Source organism: Sus scrofa, chromosome 14 (genome assembly GCF_054392235.1).
Source record: "Sus scrofa isolate SSC_HxYL_T2T_F1_AM1 chromosome 14, Sscrofa_HxYL_maternal_Yorkshire_Landrace_v2.0, whole genome shotgun sequence".
NCBI lineage: Eukaryota > Metazoa > Chordata > Mammalia > Artiodactyla > Suidae > Sus > Sus scrofa.
The window spans coordinates 28,111,019-28,131,438 of NC_139396.1; the positions used below are offsets into that span (position 1 = coordinate 28,111,019).

General features: G+C 55.9%; 1 protein-coding gene across 11 annotated transcripts in view; it reads right to left on the bottom strand.

Moving 5' to 3' along the window:
• Nucleotides 1–268: 268 nt before the first annotated feature.
• PEBP4 (phosphatidylethanolamine binding protein 4) overlaps nucleotides 269–20,420 on the bottom strand; it is a 219,499-nt gene continuing 199,347 nt past the window's right edge. For 6 of the 11 annotated variants that reach the window (XM_084993010.1, XM_084993009.1, XM_021072043.2 and 3 more), the window contains 3 exons: nucleotides 13,891–13,936; nucleotides 11,515–11,628; nucleotides 269–552 (listed from right to left, as the gene is read on the bottom strand). In XM_084993010.1, the coding sequence (XP_084849136.1) occupies nucleotides 401–552; nucleotides 11,515–11,628; nucleotides 13,891–13,936 (312 nt within the window). In that variant the 3' untranslated portion in view covers nucleotides 269–400. 11 annotated transcript variants of the gene reach the window in all.

Below are 20,420 nucleotides of genomic sequence, written 5' to 3' on the forward strand. Positions count from 1 at the left end.
CTTACCGCTTCTTCCTCCCTCAATTTCACAACTGAGGAAGCTGAATTTTAGAGAGGGTAAGGGACTTGCTCAAGGTCGCACGGGCCCTCAGTGACGGTTCAGGGCTAGGAATCCCACCTTCTGCCTGCCCATCCATCCCACCTCCCCTGCCCGCCAACACCTGCGTTTATAGGAACGTCCCAGGCCCCAGCCCTGGACATCAACTGATTGCCTCTTCCTGGTTTTGGAAGGAGGACAGGTTCGGAAATGAAACATCTGACCAGTAAACCCTGGATGATTTTTTTTTTTTTAAATTCAGAAGAGAAGGGGTTCTGTACCCAGAGGGGGCTGCATACCCAGACCGAGGGCGGTGAGCACTGTAGACACACCTGCAACGTGAAGCCTGAGGTCTGGCGGGCAGTTATCTCCGCTTGGGTTTGTCCTTGGGCTCACTACTTCCTTCCCCTGGCTGGAGCTTTTGTGAGTCCTGGTAATACTGGGTCATGAACTGGGTGCTGGCTTCAGGTTCGCTCAGGTGGAAGCGGCTCAGAAATTTGTCCATTTTCCAAGAACCTGGAAGGACAAACAGACCACCGGGAGGCAGTGAGGCCATGGACTTGAATGCTGGCGGTGGCCAGAGAGGGAGGCCAGCTGTGGGGAGGGGAGATGGGAGGTGATAACCTTGGCAGCAGGGGTCTGAGGGCAGCAGGGGCCCAGGGGCAGCCTCTGGATGTCAGCAGGATCCAGGAAGGATGCTTCCCAGGGGACAAGGGAGACTGAACCTGGACAGCCTTTGGTCTCTTTCCCCAGGCCTTTATTTGACTTGACTCTGCCTTCTCATTCATATGCAGAAGGGAAAGGCCTGGTCAGGTGGGCTACCCACTTCCTCCACCCAACCCTCTCTTCCTGCAGGCTCTCCCGACCCCGTGACTAAGGCCCGAATGCTTCTTTTCTTCATACCTGGTCACCCCGAGATCGGCAGAAGTGTCTATGCCATTCTTCCAATCTCCTCCCCAGAACCCTGACCACCTCCTCCGGGGTCCAGGAGACGTGGTGTGACAGGGTTCCTTCCTCAGCTGTGGCAGAGGTGAGGGGCAGGGCACACGGCCAGGCCGCTTCCCCCCACCCAGAGGACCTGGATCCTGGAGGGGAGCAACTGTGGGTGAGATGACCCCAGCCTGGATGCCGGGGATGTCCAGTGGGGGCCCAGGGCAGAGGGGCCTCCTTAGGGGAGCAGAGACAGGGGTGGGGGGGAGGTGCACCTTCTGGGACAAGTGTGAACAGGCCTAGCAGGAGGGCAAGGAGGGCACGGCCCCGGGCACTGGGGAGGGCACTGGGGAGCGGTCGAGGGAAGTGGTCAGAGGCACATTCCCACGCTCTTGTTTCCCAAACTTTGGGCCTCAGGCACCCTTGGTGGATGGCTGCCAGATAAAACACAGGTTGCCCAGTTCAATTTGAATTTCAGAGAAACAACGCATAATCTAATAGTGTTATGTCCCACAAATTCATGACCATATTTATACTAAATAGTTATTCCTTGTTTCTCTGAAATTCCAACTGAACTGGGCATCCTGTATTGAATGAATGAATGAATGAATCAGTTCCCTCTCTCTTGCTAAATCTAGTAGCCTTCTCTGGGTGAAAGAAGTACTGGGGGAAGACCCTGCCCAGAGCAGAGCTGGGCAGTGGCCATATATCCCAAACCAGTGGAAAGCAGTCACCTATAACACCGGAGGATGAGGTGAGGGCTGGGGGCCTAGAATTCCTCCCTGAGCCGCCCCCCTTTGCCCCCCTGTAGCCCTTGGTTGGCACCCACCTTCCTTTTTAACAATGAATAAAGTAAATCCCCTCTACCTCCCCCCACCCTGGCTGTTTGCATTTCAAAGATATTCTCAAGGAGAGGACTTTTTAATCCAAAGAAACAAAACAATGACAATGCAAATAATAATGATGGTCATAGTAACAGCTGTGATATCGACGAGGTAGTGCTTCCTTTGCGCCGGGTATAGTTCTAGAAACTCCACACACAATCACTTAATCCTCACAAGGGGAGACGGTTTTTATTCCTTGTGCACAGATGGTGTGATGGGGTCACAAGACCAGGTTCTGCTGAGGAAGCTTTTTAGGGGCGGGGATGGGGGAAAGGGCCTCTACCGGTCCCCTCAAGTCTTATCTGGCTCCGTGACTGTGTATTCAAACGAAGCCTTTGCGGGCTAGGAAACCGGAGCTTCAGGAGTTCTCTTGGGGGAAGGGCAGCAGGGGCTGGGCTGCTGCTGGGCGGTGTGACTCACCACTGGGGGTCTTCCACGAGGATGTGAGGGAGGAGGGAGCAGCTACTGGCCTGGCTGTTGCTTCTGCACCCAGGGAGCCTGGCTGGCTGGAAAAGAACGACCCGGGAAAGTGGGCGCATATGCGTGTGTGTGCGCACATGTGTGCATACTTGTATGTTTGCATGCGTGTGTGTGTGTGTGCGTGTGTGTGTGTTTGCATGTGTGTGCCAGGAAAAGGGCTCGTGGATGAACTGGTGTGTGGCAGGCACGGGGACAAGGGGGCCTTCCCCACGGAGCAGGGCAGGAAGGAACCTGGTGGCAGGGAGGGAATTGAAACCCATCACGAGGTCAGGGCAAGTTGGCGGAAAGAAATCCCCTGCGCCCAGGGAGACCTGCTCCCCTCTCCTAGCAGTCTGCTCTCTTGATTGAGCCCGGAGCGCCCTGGGGCCCTTGCCGCTCCTTCTGGGTCCCATTTCCGACAACCCTGCGGTTCCTGGGCTTGTGGGGCAGCTCCTCAAACCAACCCCATCCCTCGGGAGAGCGGGCACAGTGCTGCCTGCTGCTGCCTCCGCGGCCTCCTCCCCTGGCTTGGCCGTGACTCCTTACACCTCCGTTTCCTGCCACAGAGGGCGGGAGGAACTGACCCAGTGCAAGTTCTAGAGGGAAGAAGGGTGAGTCAGGCCCTGAGGGGTGTGTAGGGAGAGACAGGAGCTTGAAGGCTGTGGCTTCTGTGGTCACCGAACGGAGGAAAGCCCCATCCTGTATGGCATTGCCTGGTTCCCTGAGCTGCAGGGAGGCTGGACCGCTCAGGAAGAGGGCTGCGCTGCAGTCTGTGCCCTGGCCACTCCCCTTGTGCCCTGGACCCGCCTAGGATGGGCTCTCCCTGGGATGAGGACAGGGGTGGGGAGTGTGCTTCAAACGCCTCCGTGGCAGGAGCCCCCTTGGCTGCAGGGAGAAAAGAGGGGGGTGTCTCCTGTGCCAGCAGCTTCAACCCAGAGACCTGGTCGACCCCGGGGTGGAGCTGCCTCATAGGATGTGCAGGTTGGCTCCTGCACAACTCTAGGGGGTGCCATTTCCATCCAGCAAATCCTACACAAAAGCTAGTCTCTCACTTACTGCCCAGTGCGGATGGGGAAGCTGTTAGCCATGAGAGATGTCAGATATTAGAGGAATTCCAGACATGGGCCAGGAGGCGGGCAGTGGGGAGAGTTAGGTCACTTCATCTAAAGCCCCTTTGAGGGGGCATTCTGAACCCCATCTTTGCTAGATCCTGGGAGGGGGTGAACGACCCTGTCTTCAACAACTGAGAGAGAGGTTCTAAGCTTTACAGATACTTATCCTCTGAGTCCCAGGGACCACAAGGCTGGAATGTTTGGGAATGACCCTGAGATAGGTCCCTGCGGGTCCGTCTCTTCATTTCCAGCCTCCCAGATCTGTGCGGCTGGCTTGGGAGTGGTTCATCACATGGGAGGGACTACCCCTCAGGCCTGTCAGGGATAAGAGGCATCCACGAGTCTGAGAAAGTTCTACGCTACCTGGTCTAGCTCTCCTCTGCCCCCAAACCCTGCAGGACTCTGGAGAATGAGGTAGACAGCACCGTGGCTGGAACTCAGAAGCTCTGAGCTGTAGGGAACCTTGGGCCAGGGGATCCAGGCCTCCCAACACTGACAGTTGCCTCTGGGGTCTGCCAGGTGGAGGAGAGGGTTGCTTTATCCAGGCCCTACTCTTGTCCTCAATGAGTCTGTAATATTAGACGATGAACACTGGACCAATAACAAGATGGGCCTTCACAGGGTGGCCTCGGCCAGCAGTGCAGTTTGCAGCCCCTGCAGATGAGGGCCCATCCCTAGCAGTGGCCCTGAAGTCTCTCCGGCAGGGCGGCTCCTGAGATTCCCAACAGCATAGGACGGCATTCCGTGTGTGTCCTGGCTCCCACCTGACCTGTCATTTGGTCCTCAGTGTCCCCTCTCACTGGGACGGAGGCCCGTTCAGGTAGGCAGGATTCTGAGCTTTGGGGTGAGTCCTTCAGCCTCTGCTGGGACCCACGGCGCCCTGCTCAGAGCTGCCCGCCATCCCAGATCAGTGAGTGGCGTCTAATCAAGGCGGTCACCCTCTTCCCTGGCCTTTCCCTGCCTTCCCCCTGTGCAGGGGCACTGGTGCTTCCTGTCAGGGGACAGTGGCCGTGAAGAAAAGACAAAAGTTGAACACCAGACTAATAAGCGCCCCACTGAGTGCCCGGCTCAGGTCTGTAATTTGTCTGGCTCTTCGTGGGGCTGGCTGCGGTGATGGGAGCGCTGATGCCTTTCTGCTGAGATTAATGATGTCCTGGCAGTGGTGGGCGGGAGGCCTGGGCTTTTTATTTTTTGTGCCATTAAATGACATCCAGAGACTTCCACTCAGGAGCCGAAAAGCCCTCGTTCCATCACATCCAATTACTCCTGCAGAATATTTGCTGAGTGGCTGATCCTGCTGTCGTGAGAGGCTTGGGGCAGAGGGGACCACTCTGACTTTGGAGGGAGTGAGAGGGCAGGCTGCCAGGGGGAGTTTCCAAGGTGGAGAGGGGTAACTCCCCACTCCTCTGGAGAGGAGAACCTAGGAGAGCTGGAGAGCAGAAGTGCAATTCCTAATTATCCAGTAAGTGGATCGCCCAGGCCTCCTCCCTCTGACCTGTGGCCAGGGGCGAGGAGGGGGAGTGGGTGGAGAAGGGAAGAGAGGAGACTCAAACTGTCCATTTAGCCTCCGGTCATCAATTCCAACATTTGGTGGTGGTGATGGCTGGCGGGAGTTCCAGGTGAAATTTGGGGATTATCTGCGGTTTCCTGATGATCTGTTCACTATAGCTTTGGACAGCTGGTGTGTGGCTCAACTGAGGCGTGTTCTGGAAGAGGGCTGGGGCCCATGGAGACAGCAGGCAGTGCCTAGCCAGGGCGCCTGTCTGAGAGCTGCCCAGGGTGGCCCCATCTGGGCTGCTGCCAGGCCCCCAGTCCTACCAGCTCTGCCAGGTGGGTGGGGCCCTTCGGAGGCAGAAGAGGGCGGCCTGACACAAGCCCACACAGTGACTCAGGGGCTGGGCCCCGGGGCTTCTGGGGTCTGGCCAGGTGAACCACCATGGGAGGTCATGGGCGGTGGGGGAGGGGCTATATGTGTTTATGTCTGTCTGTGAGTGTTTGGGCTGCTCTCCAGGCAGGGCCCCTTTCCCGGCCTCCTGGCCTGCACTGTACCACCACCAGGCCTGGTGGAACTCCTCCCAGCTTTGGTCCCTCCTCGCTGAGGCCTCTGACTGTTGATGCTGCTTGGAGCTCTGCTGCCTTCATGCCCTTGGCCTGTGCTTTCAAACTTTTCCCCACAGCACCCCTTATCTCAGTCACCCACGGTGCCCTGCAGGCCTTCAGATGCCACAAGCAAGACTTAAACCCCACTGTGTGGCAAGCTTCTGTCCCTTTCTTCTCTCTGACCCTTGTGGGTGGATGGCTCAGTTCAGTTGCCTGTGGTGCTGGGGAGTGGATTCTGGTTGGCTGGTCCAGAGCCCAGGGACCCTTCTCCGCCTATTCTGTCCCATTGTTCAGGGAGCAGTCTCTCTGCAATTCCCCAAGGCCACCCTGGTAAGGCGGGAATGAGCCTGGCATGGCCTGTTACCTCCTTGGCGTGGCCGCATGGTTCTGGGCTCACTCACAGCCTCGGAGAGGCTTCTGGAGAGAGCTGCGGCAGAGAGGGGATTCCACTGGATCACCCTCAGGGGGCGTGAGGCCGGCTGCTGACACCCCTGGGCGAGGTGGCTGAGATGTGGCATGGCACAGACCATAGCTCCCAGTAGTTGCAGTCTCCATGCAGCGGTTGGCCACCCCTCCAGGGGAGGGGTATGTAGGTGCATCGCCTTGGGCAGCTGCTGCTGCTGACAAGGGACGTTCAGGGCAGCAGCATGGCTTTGTTCTTTCTCTGTCCCCACACCAGGTCCCAGAAGTCTGTTGGTCTGGGTTGGGGGAGAGGGAATGTGGGTGAACTGGTGACAGTTGCAAAGAGCCTTGTCCTGGAAAGCTGAAGCAAATGAACTTGCTGTTAATTGCAGACCCTTGATCAACCAAACCACTTGCTGTTCTGTGCTCTGGTTTCCTTCTTCGCCTGGAGGAATGCTGGCCACTGTCTGGTCCCCCCACATGGTCAGGTGGGTGGGTGAGGGGCAGGCTGGGGAGGGACAGGGCACGCTGGCAGAGAGGCTGGGTATGTGTGGCCCTGCCAGCCTTGCAGTAGGACAGGGAAAGTGGGGACAGGGAAGCGGCTGTCTTTGTAGGTGTTAAAGGAAACTGACCACAAGGCGTATTTGTGTTTGTGACTTGGTGGTGTGAGAATGTGCAGATCTGTGTGTGTGTGTGTGCGCACGCGCGTGCGCATGTGTGTGACTGGCTTGTAAATGGGCATAGATGGGTGTGTCCCCTAAACAAGTACACTCATTGATTCAAAATCCACAATAACCCCAGGGTCAGGCGACAAAAAGGAAATCTAAGACAGAGCTGAGCTCTTCCCTCCAGAGAGCTTTAATCTCGAGGTGGAAGTGGGATCCAGGCAAGAGGAGAACGAAGGAAACACAGAAGACGTACAAGCAGGTGAAAGGAGTGCCTACGGGAGGAGCAGGAGGGGCCGGTGAGTCGGCTCACAGAGAGGACAGCCCTGCGGGGTAGTCTGGAAAAGCGCCAGGGACTGGTGTCCTGGAGCTGGGAAGGTGTCCCTGGTTTGGAGGACGGGGGAGACAGTCTGTCCAGATGGGCAGGCAGAGGTGAATCGAATCAGGCGTCAGGTGAGGTGGTGGGCAGGTTGGTGGGAGCGAAGAAGCGGGGGTGAGTGGGTGTTCTGGCAGGGTGTGGCACAGGAGGGTGTGACCCAGCAGGGCCTCTCCATGCACTCAGCTGCTTCCCCCAGACCCAGAGGTCGTGACTCCCAGATGAACCCATAGGCCAGACTCTGGGCTTTGCATGGTGGGTAGGAGGGTGGGGATTAGAGCTGGGGGAGGGGAGTTCACTTGGAGGCTGAGGGTGGAAGTCTGGTGTATTTCAGGCCCAAGATCATGCCAGCTCCAAATTTGGGAAGGTGAGATGTGGCCTTTGTGACACCTGTCAGGGAGACTGGGCCAGCCCTTGTCAGAGGGCAGCAGTGCAGGCCCAGTGGGCTCAGTGTTCTCTGCCACGTGGGATGTGGTCATGCCTCAGCTTCCCCCTCCACTCTCTCCATCAGCTCTTAGTACCCGCAGAGCTACCCGGATGACTCCACACATCCATGGAATTGACTCACTTTTGTACCCACAGCACCGAAAGTGGGGCCTCAAGCACACTTAACACCAAGCGGCATCTGAGTGAACGCACAGGGTATTCGTGAATCGTGCCAAGCGTGCCGGGGAAGTGGCCCCAGGAAGAAAGGCAGGAGGAGCGGCCTGAAAGGCAGGACCTTATAAACCAGAGTCACGTAGCTCCATGTCCCCTTCCAAGGCCCCTGCTGTGATCCTGGGGGTCCTGTATCTGATGGAAGGGCTCCTCTCAGAAGCATGTGGGGTTGGCGGGAATCACGTCCCAATTTGTCTGGCGGAACTCGCTGGTGGGAGAGCAGTGAGCTGGGTCACTCAGCGATGGACCAGCTAATCCAACTCCTTGTCTTGAAGATGGAGAAACTGAGGCCCAAGGATATGAAGTGGCTTGTCCAAGGTCACACCACGAGAGTTTGGACGTCAAAACCTCCCATTTGCTGACCCCCTGAATGTCGTCCTGGGGTCGCAGGACAACGAGGAAGCCTCAAGAGGGTTTTGGTCCCTGGCTCTGAGCAATGCCACCCACCTCCACCTCAACCCCCAACACAGTCCTACAGACTCAACAAGAATACTTTTATGCTCCCTGGGAGTTGTCTTGCATCACAGTGAATTAAGGATCTGGCGTTGTCACTGCTGCTGTTAGGTCACTGTTGTGGTGCAGGTTTGATCCCTGGCCTGGGAACTAAACATGCCACAGGTGTGGACCCCCCCAAAAAATAAATTTAAAAAACCTCCCAAATAAAACAAAGCAAAAAAGAATAATCTTATGCGCCCTTCTCATCTTAAACTTGTCATTCACAATTAAGTCCCAGAGAGAGAAGCGACTCCACAGGGCTGGGTCAGGTTAACCCTCCTGTGTGCCCTTCTACCTGGGCTCCTGCATCCTGACCTTTCCCCTCCAACATCTGGACACGGTCCCCTGCCCCACCCCCCCTCCATCTAGGGGACACAGAACCAGGGCTGGCTGTGTCACACATATCCTAAGACTCCCCACCACCTTCCATGGAAAGAAAACTAGATCAAAGTGAGCCCCAGGGCACATGTTCACCGGCAGGGCTCCTCATCCTGGCCTCCTGAGGGCTATACACTGCGGGTGCGTCTAAGCCCGCCAGGCCTTTGGGGTTCCAGTGCTGTGCGCAGCTGCCTCTGTTTTCACCGTCACCTTGGATTCTACCACGCCACACATCTCTAGGCCTCTGATGGCCTCCTGCCTTCTCGCTCTGGTCCATCCTGCCCACCACTCCAGAGCAGTCATTTCTGAAGAGTGGCTTTTGTGTGTTACTTCCGCTGTGGCCAATCTCTAACAGCTCTCCACGGCACCCGCCAAAGTCATGCCTCTGCCGGGCTCTCGAGACCCTCCACAACCTTCTCCCACTTTCTCCTTTCATTGCCATCACCGGGGGCCTCCTTCTCACTTTTTTTTTTTTTTTTTTTTTTTTTTTTTTGTCTGCACCCATGGCATGCAGAAGTTCCCTGGGCCAGGGATCTAACCAACTCCCGCCACAGCAGGGCCCCTGCCACAGCAGTGACATTGCCAGATCCTTAACTGCTAGGGCCCCAGGGAACTTCTCACTTAAAACAAACAAACAAACAAAAAAAAAAAACCAACAAAAACACTGCATCTTTGGTTTCTCCAGCTCAGAACTCCCTGTTTCTTCCACTCAAGGATTTAACTCTTCCTTCTCCAGGGCCTGGTGGTCCATGCCTGCCTCTTCCAAGCAGCTCCAGAACCATATGGGTTTGTAGATCATCTAAATTCAACTCCTCCTTTTCCAGATGAGGCCCAGAGACGTTAGGTGACTTGCCCCAAAGTCAAATCAGTAGCTAGAGACTGGACATCAACATTTCCTCCCTCTGCAGCAAAACTCCTTTCACCCTTCCTGGCTGAAGAGGGTGTCCTCCTGGGGGGAAGGGGATCCTGGGAAGGGGCAGGACTGTCCCTCAGTCCACATGGTCTCCACTTGTCCTTACAGACAGAAGCACACCATTAAGTGCTTAATTATATGTTGCTCTGCATCGTTCTTTAAGTGTTTCCAAAGTCGACTGTAAGCCTCTTGAGGGCTGGATTGAGACCTGGATGGTGGCCTCTCTGAAGCCACACTCCAAGGGCGTGTGGAAGGCGTCCCAGGATGGGACTGGACCCCGGCTGGAGCTTTCATCTGGGAGAATAATTTTACTGTCTGCTTTTCTGGAAGCAAACAAAATAGCATGGAAGTCAAAGGAACTCTGCCTGGGGGCAAGTCCAATTCCTAAGTTTTCACATAGATGGAAGAAGGCATGGTGGTGGTGGTGGTGGTGGGGTGCTGGCAAAGATCCAAAGGGACTAATAATGGGTTTCAGCTTCCAGAGGTTTCCAGCTTCCTCGCTGCTGCCAGTATCATAGGAAAGGCACCCAGACCACTGTGCTTTCTGGAGGATGAGCTGTGGCAGGGTGAGAACAGGGCTTCAGGGCAAGTGCCTCTCTTCCTCCTTTGCCCCTTTCACTGCTCCTCCCCGTCGCCTAATGCTTCTTCCCCCCCCCCCCCCCCCGTCCCACCCTCGGAAAGCACTTGACCCTGAGGGAGGCCTCTGCAGGGGGTTGTTTGGGCGCCAATCCTACCCAGGCCTTGGTGTTGGGGCCCTGATGCTTAGCGTGGGGCTCCGAGGCCCTGCCTTACTCTATGCGACTCTCATATGTGGTGAAACATCGTAGGCCGAGGAGCTGGTTTCCAGCTCCAAGAAATCGCAGTGCCTGGACAGTGGAAGGTGCTTTGTGGTGAGACGGGGACCCAGAGAACTGGGGAAACTGATCTTGGCTTGGGCAGGACATCTTTTTCTTTCCCTTCTTTCTCTGTCTCCAAGCTTGAAAGTGTGTCTTTGGCAAAGCCGTTCAGACTGATTTCCAGATTGGCAAGGTGCGGGGGGCACCTGGGGAAGGTTTACCAGTGGAAAGGTTGCACCAGCTCCCTTTCCAGGGCAGCCCAGGGCCTTCTGTGATTGGCGGCCTCCGCTCAGCACATCTGAAGGGCCCCGTGCGCCCCTCCTCTCCTCTGGGGCCCGGGGCAGTAGTCTTGTAACAATACCTTCTCCAGCTTCCCAGTGGGTGGAGGTTGGTTAGGGTCACTGGGTGAGAGGAAATGGCTGATGACACCCACCCACCCACTCACCCTCCCGTCAGCCTTGGGGATGTGCTCTTTGTGCTCCTGAGTTGGCATGTGCGCATCCCACGTGACCTTCCCTTCCCTACCACGGGGAGGTGAGAGAGCGCACAGGGATTGTTTTATTCCCCCTTTTCCTAGAGGGAAACCTTAAGGCTCAGCAAGGGGACGTGGCACACACGGGTCATGTAACTTGCTGTGGCATCGCAGTGGCCAGGTGCCTGTGGTGTTCCCAGCTCCCCAGCTCTCGGGGGAGGAAGACCAAGGCCAAGCAGGCTGGGTGAGCCATTAGGAGGCTGCGGGGAATGGGTCCTCTACAGGGTAGCGGGGGCTCAGCCAGGGAAGTCTTTGCCCCACCACTGAGATGGCACCAGGCAGAGAGCGCAATTAATGACCAATGAAGACAGACTGGCAAGGTGGCATTCCAGGGCCCTCTTGCCCAGATCAGACTCAATTACAGGGTACAATTACCTGCAAAAGCGCCGTGGGGTAGCTGCCTGCACATGCCATCTGAAGCTACCCAGGGAGATGCTGCTCTCTCTGGCTGCAGTTACTCCCTTTTGGGACCCTGTTGTGTAGACTTATGCACCGGCTAAAGCCACCATATTGGATGACGGGACTTGTTTTTTCCAAGGGAGACCATGTCTGTGCCAAAATTAGACGCCTCTTGGTTTAGGACACACCTCTTGGTTTATTCTCAAGAAACACCACCCTTTGACCCTGGCTTCCAAGGCTCATGGGGAAGGTGAAGGTCCTGGCTTCCCTAGGAACACACGAGGCATCCACTTTTGCATCCGCAGATTCACCCTGACATTGAAGAATGGGAAGGCCTTACCTCGAGTTTTGTTTTCTTTGGGAAGGAGAGAGATGCTCTTTTCCTGCTGAAGATAGACGAAGAACTGGTAGCGATGGAAGCCACTTTTTGGTGGTGGGGAGGGAGGCTGGTAGGCTATGGGGAGGAAAAGGAGAGAGAGTGGGCTCCTTATCCCACGTGCCGAGGGGCTCCTGGCTACTCTGGGCAGGAGGGAAAGAGAGTCATTCTTGGTCCTTTTCATGGTCCCTGCTGACCCTCCTAAAGTCCTATTGCAAACCATTAGGATTTACCTTGGGCAGGACCTCAGCTTCAGGAGCTTCATTTAAGAAGCACATAATTTTGGGTGGTGGGGGGAGGAGGAGGTGTGGGCTGGTTGAAGGTCTTGGGTGCTGGCGGGGCTCCTGGGCCTTTCTGGGCTAGCGGGTGTTGGCGTTGTCTTCTCTTTGTATTTCAGTCTATCCTGATGGATTTCCTGCCTCAAGAGAAAGCCATCTTCCTCTGTGAGTGTGTTTGGCAGGGAATTTTTATTTATTTTTTCAGCATTTCCTTATGAACTCAATCCCCAAAGAAGCCAATTTCTTGGCTGGATCCGGAGGATCTGGAAGTGGTTACGGGGGTGGGTGGGACTCGGTTCAAAGGTTTGATCATGGAAGCTGGAGGATCTGGGTGCTCGAGGCGCCGGGAGCCGCTTCCGGAGGAGAACATCCTCCTCCCTTGCAAGAGGCACCCTTTTCCGGGGGGAGAGCGGGACCTTCAGGATGCTAGGCCAAGGGCGGCCTGAGCAACCAGAGGGCAGGGAGGGGGACATCTCTCATCCTTCCCCCAAGTCCACGTGGGGCCCTGTTCCAGCTGGGCTTCCTTCCAAAAGTGTGGTGCCTCGCCCCCCTCCTCTGCCCTCTTCCTCTCCCTTTCCAGGGAGCCCCGCGTCTTCCTGGGGGTGGTGGGGATGGACTGTGTGCAAGGAGGATGCTGGTGGGAGGGGGTATGGGTACACCGTGGCCCCCTCCTGCTTCCAAACGCTGCTTGGAGCTGGGGGAGCGGTCCTCACGGCGCACTTCTGGCCACTGGGGCCTCTCGCTGCCCACAGCCAGTGGAATTCCTGACTGTTCATCTCCCCCTGGGTTTTGGGGTTGCAGATCAGGTGTGTGTGTGCACACGCATGCGCAAAATGAGAACAGTGCAGCATGTGCCAGGAGCCGTGTGAGTTTCTGTGAACCAGAGTCCGTCCACACTGGGGCGGGTGCAGGTGTTGGGGGAGCCGGTGTGCGTGTGTGCCAGGGCTGTTTTGGAAGGTCTCTGGGGAAATGTGGGTAAACTGATGCTTCTTCACAAACACTGCCAATCAGGGATGGAACTCACTGGTTCTAGGTAGCTGGGAACTTATCCTCGGGGGGATGGAGGTGGAACTCCTTCTCACTAGGGCTTTGCTGAACAGGCCCCCCTCCCAACGCAGCCATGAGACGCACGAGGAGGAAGGGAAGGGGTATAATGTATGATGTGCTGCTTTCCAGGGCCAGGCCTGGCTACGTGCTCTCCCTACAGCATCTCCCTAATCCTCAGCGCGACTTGGTCAGGTGGGTGTTACCAAGGGCACCATGGCCATTTTCTGGATGAGGAACCTGAGACTCTGAGAGATTAAGTCAGGAGGACAGAGAGCTGGGGAGCTGGGATTGGAATGCAGGCCTATCTGGCGCCTGAGTCCGAGTTGCTTCATGGAACCACGATGCTTGGTTGGTTTTTCTTGCTCAGCCCTTTGCCAGAGGCCAGCTCACCACCAGAGCATTCCCTTCAAGCTGTGTGGAGGGCATGCCCTTGCGGGCGGGCGGGATCCCAGAGGGAGGGGAGGCGGGGAGCTGGTGATGAGCATGGGGGGTGGGAAGAGGAGGGCATCAGAGAAAAGAGAGGTCCATGTAGCCACATGCAACCACAGAGTGGGACTAGGGCGGGAGAACCGGAAGGGGGCAGAGGGAAGGGAGCGACCCTGCCAATCCCGGAAGGGGTGGGGTTGGGGCAGCTCTGGAACCAGGTTCTCTCCCAGCAGCGCCCTGCAAGTTAATGCTGGCTCCATCTCTTAATAGTTGCGTGACATGGGGCAGGTGGGTCTGTGCCACACCTTCCTTCTCTTTAAGATGGAGATAATGGAGTTCCCAGGTGGCACAGTGGGTTAAGGACCCAACATTGTCACTGCAACGGCTCGGGTTACTGCTGTGGCATGGGTTCAATCCACAAGGAGATATCGATGGCAGTGACCTTAAAAGGCAGTTGCGAAGATTAAATCAGAATGTCCAAGTAAACTCTGAGCACTGTGGAATGTCCCCAGCAAGCTGAATTGTCATGGTTCTTGGGATCACCCTCATTGCCCAGGCTGGGGAAGGGGCGCTGGAGGGTCTTACTCACGTGATAACTCCTGGCCCTGTATCTTCCCTTTCCTTATGTCAGTGCCCTGAAAATGAGAGACAGGCAGGGCAAGCGTTACTCCTGGGGCAGCAGAAGACCGTGCCATCACATTCAGACCAGGCGGGCGCTGCTGAGTTCTCTCTCTGAGGGAGCAGGACGGAAGAGGAGGGGACAGCTGCCTGTCCTGGGGGATGCTGCCTGAACAGGGCTGTGGGGTTTGGAATGGTGCCTCGGGGTGTCTGGGGAGAGAGGACAGACAGACATTGCTGAGGGTGGCCTGGTGATGAGGTTTAGACCCTCTGACCTCTGGAGAGCCTGAGAGGACACTTTCACAAGGGCTGTCCCCAGGCTGGGTGCAGGACGCAGCATGCAGCCTGTGGGGTCTGGTCAGATGGAGGCAGAGGCTTGCTCATCCTCTCAGGCTCTCTTTGGGGCCTTCAGAAAACTAGGCCAACGGCTGTCTGAGCAACCAGAAGGGCAAGGAAGGGCCGGAGGAGGCCAGGCTGCCTGAATCTGAGGCACCTACTGCCCCAGCCTTGTCTGGACTCAGCCACAGCCCAGGCAGATTCTTGGGCCCCTGGGAAGGCCTCAGTTTCCCTCCTTCTCGTCCTCCCCTTTCCCTCCTTCTCCTCTTCTCTCAGTGTCTGTGGGATAATGAGGTGAGCCTGGGGGCGGGTGCTAATTACTGTTTGTGCAGGATCGGGAGATGCTCAGATGAAAGGCACTGGAGCTGGGCCCCTGGGTCCGTGCCACAGCTCGGGGCCCCGGGCCATGCCAGGGAGTCCTGCGGCCCCTAGGTGTGGGGTTTTATAGCCTTAATGATGGTGATTAGCATGGCTCTTCATTGATTCTGCCAACACCTAACTGTGCCCTGGCCACCTTTCCACCGAGCCCTTCCGGTGCTGCCCCTGCTCCTCTCCTCAGAGGTGCTCTGGGCGGAGGGGGAAATGGGGGACAGTGGAGGTGGGGGTGGGGGTAGGGGAGCCTGAGGTTTCTTCTCTGTTCTCTTCAGAGATTCTCGGAGTCAGCTGAATGACCCCACCCTAGTGTGGTTTACTTTTTACAAAATGTAAGACCCTCTCCCCATTCCAGACCCCCCCCCCCCAGTTCTCTAACTTTTTAGGCTGCAGCTTGCCTGCTCACTGTTCTCACTTTGGGCCTTTTTTGCCAGAATGTTCCTCTCCCCCAGGCTCCTCCATGTTCAACTAGGTTATTTTGGGTTGGAAGTGGGGGTGGGAGACTGCAGAAGGACGGACCCCCGCTTTGAGCCCCCTCCCCCACTTTGTCTCCTTCTCACCCCTTGACACTCCCCCACCCCATCCTGTCTGCCCAGGAGCATCCAGGTGGCTTTCAAATTCAGCCCCTCAGACACAGCAGAACACACTTGCCCTGCTCCCCTCTCAGGCCTGGCCTTATCCACAGCTAGTGTGAAGCCCCATGTGGCCAGGGGCTGAGGTACTGGGGCACTAGGATGCAGGGTAGCGGGGGTCGTGGAAGCCCCTCCCCTGGATCCCCTTCTCTCCCAGGAGAGGCGGGGAGGGTCCGAGCCTCAAGCCTCACAGCCGCTCTCCCCAGATAGCTCTCTGGCCACCCTGGCAAGATTGAGAGATGGGGGCTGAGCCAGGGAAGCCCAGCCCAGCCTCCTCCCACCCCCATTCCTTTCCTAGTCAGCCCGGCCAGTGGTTTGTTTAAACAAAACAATAGCAACCTAAGCTGCCTGTTTCTCTTCAATTCCCCACAGGCTTGGGTCCCACCCAGAGTGATAAACAGACCTCTCTCCCGGGCGTGAGTGCAGGGAGGGGGCCAGGGTGCGGATGGGCCCTGGGCCCGTCAGGTCAGAGCGGTGTGGAAAGTCTGATGGGAGCCTTGATCAGGGTGGGAAGGCTCTCCGTCTCCTCCCTTTCCCTCTGGGGAGTCTTTTCTCATCAGCTGGGGCCAGTTTGGCAAAGACACGCGCAAACTCTAGGATTCGTTTGTTTGTAAGGCCTCCCTGCCGGAGCTGCCAGGAGCAGAGGGGAGCAGAGGGCACTGATGGCCTTAGGAGCCTTTGGGGTCTCTCCGGAGCGTGTCCCATGGATGGGTGCTGGGCCTTGCTGGAAGGGAAAGCTTGGAGGGAAGGCTGAGGAAGGACCAGGCTGCAGAAGGGCCCTAGTGCTGTCAGCATGCTATTTACTCCTATGTACTCGCTGGTATTCATTTGCACTGGGCTAAGAAGTGGCTCAGCTCCCTTCTGGCTGGAAACCTGCCTCACTGTCCTGGAGGCCTAAAATTTCTGCTATAGAATTAACACCTAGTGCAACCAAATCCAAAGGGTCAGAGAATGGAGACGCCACAGAGATCAGACCACTTGTCCAGAGCCACAAGACAGTGAGGGGGAGAACCCCAGGATATTCCAGGAGGAAGGGGCCCCAGACCCTTCTGACATTTGACCCACAGTGCTGACCTGTGCTTCCTCTGACATCATGGCAACTGTGTCCCTCCTGTGGGAGGCGTTTCGGGGAAGACCAGTGTTAATGTACAGAAATTACCCAGACAGCTGACGCTGCCGTGGACATGGTTACTCCTGCCCTGGTGCCCCACACCCCACATGGAAACGTGAGCTCTCCTAAAACATCTCGAGCTAAACCATCACAAGTAGCCTGAAGTCACCTTAGAAAGTGGGAAATCTCTGGGGGTGGAGGAGATCCGGGGACAGTTTGAGAAGGGAGGGCAGAAATCTAATGTTCAGAACCCTTCCCAGGGAGATCAGACTGAGGATGGCATCTTACGAGCCTGGCATGAGGACCAGACCCCATACCTGCCAGGTCTGAGCAGAGAAGAGCTCTGGGAGGAGAGCCTCTGAGGGCAGGGGCTGCTGAGAGCCCCCACACTTCGGCTTCCTCGCCTCCACCCCCTCCCCGGCCCCCAGGGACAGGGCTCCTCTTTAGGATGGGCCCCGGGCACAGCAAACCCTCCCTCCTCTTACTACAGCTAAGAGAGGTGGGCATTTTCAAAAGGAACTTGTCTAAATGCTGATTAAAAACAGGAAATCATTGCAGAAATTACAGACAGCGTAACAATAGCTGGGCTTCTTTTTAATCCTCAAGAACACTGAGGAGCCCAGGATGGGTTTTAGGATATCAGGACAGAAGCACCAGAGGTGTCAATGTGTGTGCGAGGATGTCCCGGCCCTTCTAAGTCACACAGACTGAGTGGCCTTGGGAAGGCATCTTCTTTCCTTATCAGCATCCTCTGGAAATGGGGAGCCTGACACCCATCACCCTCTTAGCAAGGGGAGCAGAGGAAGGGGTGCAGAATTACTCAGTGGGACCCTTAAGTGCTCAGGATCTAAGACAGTCTCTCCTTTTTCTTAGTTGTTGGTCCCCAATGTGTGCTTGTGTGGGTTCCTGCATCCGTGTGTGTGTGTGTGCACACGCACACGCACGTGCGCATGAAGGGTGTGTATAGGGCTGACTGGCATAGGAATTGGCACAAATTGTTCTAATTGTGGAGAAGGAGCTCAACTCCATGGGCCCTTTGGAAGAATTTCCTGGTTTAAAGAACGTGAGATTTCCTTTCCAGCTCTCTCCCACCCTAGAACCTCTTGCTTCTTGTTAGGCTCGGAACTGGCATGTAAGATGCTTAAGAAAAGTTGGGGCTCCATGGAGAGTCATAGCAACCCTATTCTTGGACCAAGGTGATGCAGACTGTCTTAGCAGAGTTTTTACGACTGGCTTGTCTCAGAAAAAGTAAGGAGCACAGTGCTGTAAGCTGGGAGCCAACCCTACCCCCATCATCTTACATTTGTTAGGAGTTTTTAGCATTTAATCCCCAGGTCACTGTCTAACTGATGGATCTCACAGCAGATCCTGGGTGGGAAGGGCAGAGATCAGTCTCCCCATTCGACTGGAGAGAAACCCAGAGATGCTTCAGCGTCTCAAGGGCAGTGACAGGATCCTCCATCTTTGTAGGCTCTAAGTGGTTTATCCATAGTAGGGGTAGCAGATGTTATCTGTGCCCTGCCGCATCCCTCGGCTCACCGGCTTCCCTTTCAACCTGCTTCTCCTGGTCCCAGGGCCACCACTGGCTTCCAGAGCCTGCTTCCTACCCCCTACCCCCCACCCCTGTGCATTAGGGCAAATGTACTGGGATATTAACAGGCCCTGGCAATAGCTCTTAACCAATGGCTGATGGAAGTGGTGTATAAGGGCTCCAGGTACCCACAGTGGAACTTGTTTGCCCGTGAACCTGCCTTGGGTGTCTTCCTTTTCCTGTCTTGCCCACTGCCTGACTGGTGCTCTCTTGTGTCCCCTTAAAAATAAACTGCTTGCACTAAAATCCTTGTCTCAGGCTCTGTTTCTGGGAGACCCCAAGCTAAGACAGTAAGGGTCCAAAAGGCATTTATGGGATGAATGGGGAGATGGATGAAGGCATTGTTCAAGGTGTCAGAGTAGCTGACTCTTGGTCCTGGCCTCTTCTTCTTCTTTTTTTTTTTTTTTTGGCTTCATCCATGGCATGCAGAAGTTTCTGGGCCAGGGACTGAACTTGAGCCGCAGAAGCAACCCAAGCCACAGCAGGGACAGCAGCTGAGCCCTTAACTGCTAGGTCACCAGGGAATGCTGGTCCTGGCCTCTTCTCCTAAGGCCACACTTCTGCTATGTGGACATGGATCCTTCTGCCCACCTGGGCCAGGTCCCAGAATTCCCTGACAGAAGTGATCCCTGATCCCTGGTTCCTTGGAGAACCACAAACAGATGAGCCAACTAGATGGAAGTCACCTCTAAACTTGGTTTCCTGTCCCCTTGGGGGCAGCCTGATTGGGGGAGGGAGTCCAGAGACACCCCCACCCCCAGCCTGGTGGGGCTCTATAAGACAAGGTGGCCAGATTTGGGTGGTGAGGTCTGGAGGGTGGGGAATGGGCCTGGCTCAGCGCTGGTCCCAGCAGGGAGGCCGGCCCAGTTTCCTCGTTCCCCTTCAATTACCTCCAGACAACTGCCCGCCCACCTGGGCTTATGTGAAGGCCCCAGGTACTCGGACTTGCTGACCTCCCGAGCAGAGGGTCAGCAGCACACTTCCTCGAGTGCTCGGGAGATGATTTAATCTCTTCACCCACCTCTTCCCATCTGGACTGGAGGAGGCAATCACTTCTGCTGGCTTCAAAGCTCAGTCAGAGGGCAAAGTTTCACTTTGTGATCCCCGGGTCAGCGGGGCCATTGGAGAGTCCTGAACTTGAGAGGTGAGGGGCAGAAAGATGTCGAAGAGATGAGAGAGAGTGGAAGGAGAAATGAGCAAAACAGAGGACTTGGGGGAAAATGGAAAACAAGGAAAACAGGCCAGAGTTCCAGGCTCTCTGACACTGGCACTAAACGAGAGAGCTCCTGGCAGTTTTGCACAGCTGCCTGCAAGCTGCCAAGTGGCAAAGGATCTAGGAAAAGGCACAAGATGGGAAAGTGGCACCCGGCAATCTGTGGATTCTTCAGTTCACAAGGGGTAAGTAAGTGGAAGGCACTGACAGCTCCCGGGCTCTGAGATCCCCTGGGGCTGCGGCTGCCAGGCCGCCCAATGCCAGCCTGGAGAGGACCCAGCCCTGGAGACTGTGCTGCTCCAAGGGAAAGGCTGCGATCAATTAATCCCATGGCCTGTTTTTTTTTTTTTGCCCTGGGGCTGGGAAAAGGAGGGCTGGCCACTGAAGAGGGTGGAGTGGAGTCCGTGGGAAATGGTGAGAGGGAGGCAGAGACCTGAGCCCTCCTTCCAGACTCCAGGGTATAACATGGCCAGTTATTTTATGTACGAGTTTCCCTCAAGAAGTGACAACATCAAAGACCTGGCAGGTCTCTTCCTGGCACCTTCATGGGCAGAGGACTGCATGGTGAACACCGTCTTTAGAGAACGCCAATGGATGGCCAGCAGATTCTGGTATTTGGCCCTAACTGGCAATGGGACCCTTGGGTTTTGATTCCCAGTTTGGCTTCAGATCTTCAGTCAGTTACTGCCCTCGGTGTTCAGATGCCAAATGGGTTGGGGTGAGGTGTGGCTGATCAGCTTCCTGGAGGGAGGGGCTGCCTGAAGGGAGGGGCTCCACCCGGGCCTCACCACTGTCTGTGACATTGGGTTAAGAGGCAAGATTTCCCAAGGCTGGGGTCCAGATTGCTTGTGGCCTAAACAGTATAGGCTGTCCAAACCTTTTGTTCCAGCCCAAGTGGATGTGGGTGTGGCTCCCAAGTAGGCCATACTGTCTTGCACCTGTGTGTCTGTCACAGTATCTAGCACGGAGTTGGCCCTGAGGGATGATGGCTGGGGAGATAATGAATCAATGAATGAGAAGGCCTGTGAAATAGGAATTAAGAAATAGGAATTAAGGCTCATTTTACAGCATTGAGGAACTCATACTCTAGTGGGGCAGGTACACTGACAAAGAAATAACTGTATTTTATTTTAGGCCTAAATAACTGAAGTCTATAGGAAACGATGGAGGAGCATAGAGAAAGGAAGCTGTATCAGGGAAAGCTACTGAAAGGAGGTTGTACTCAATCTGGGCTTTGAAAGGTGTA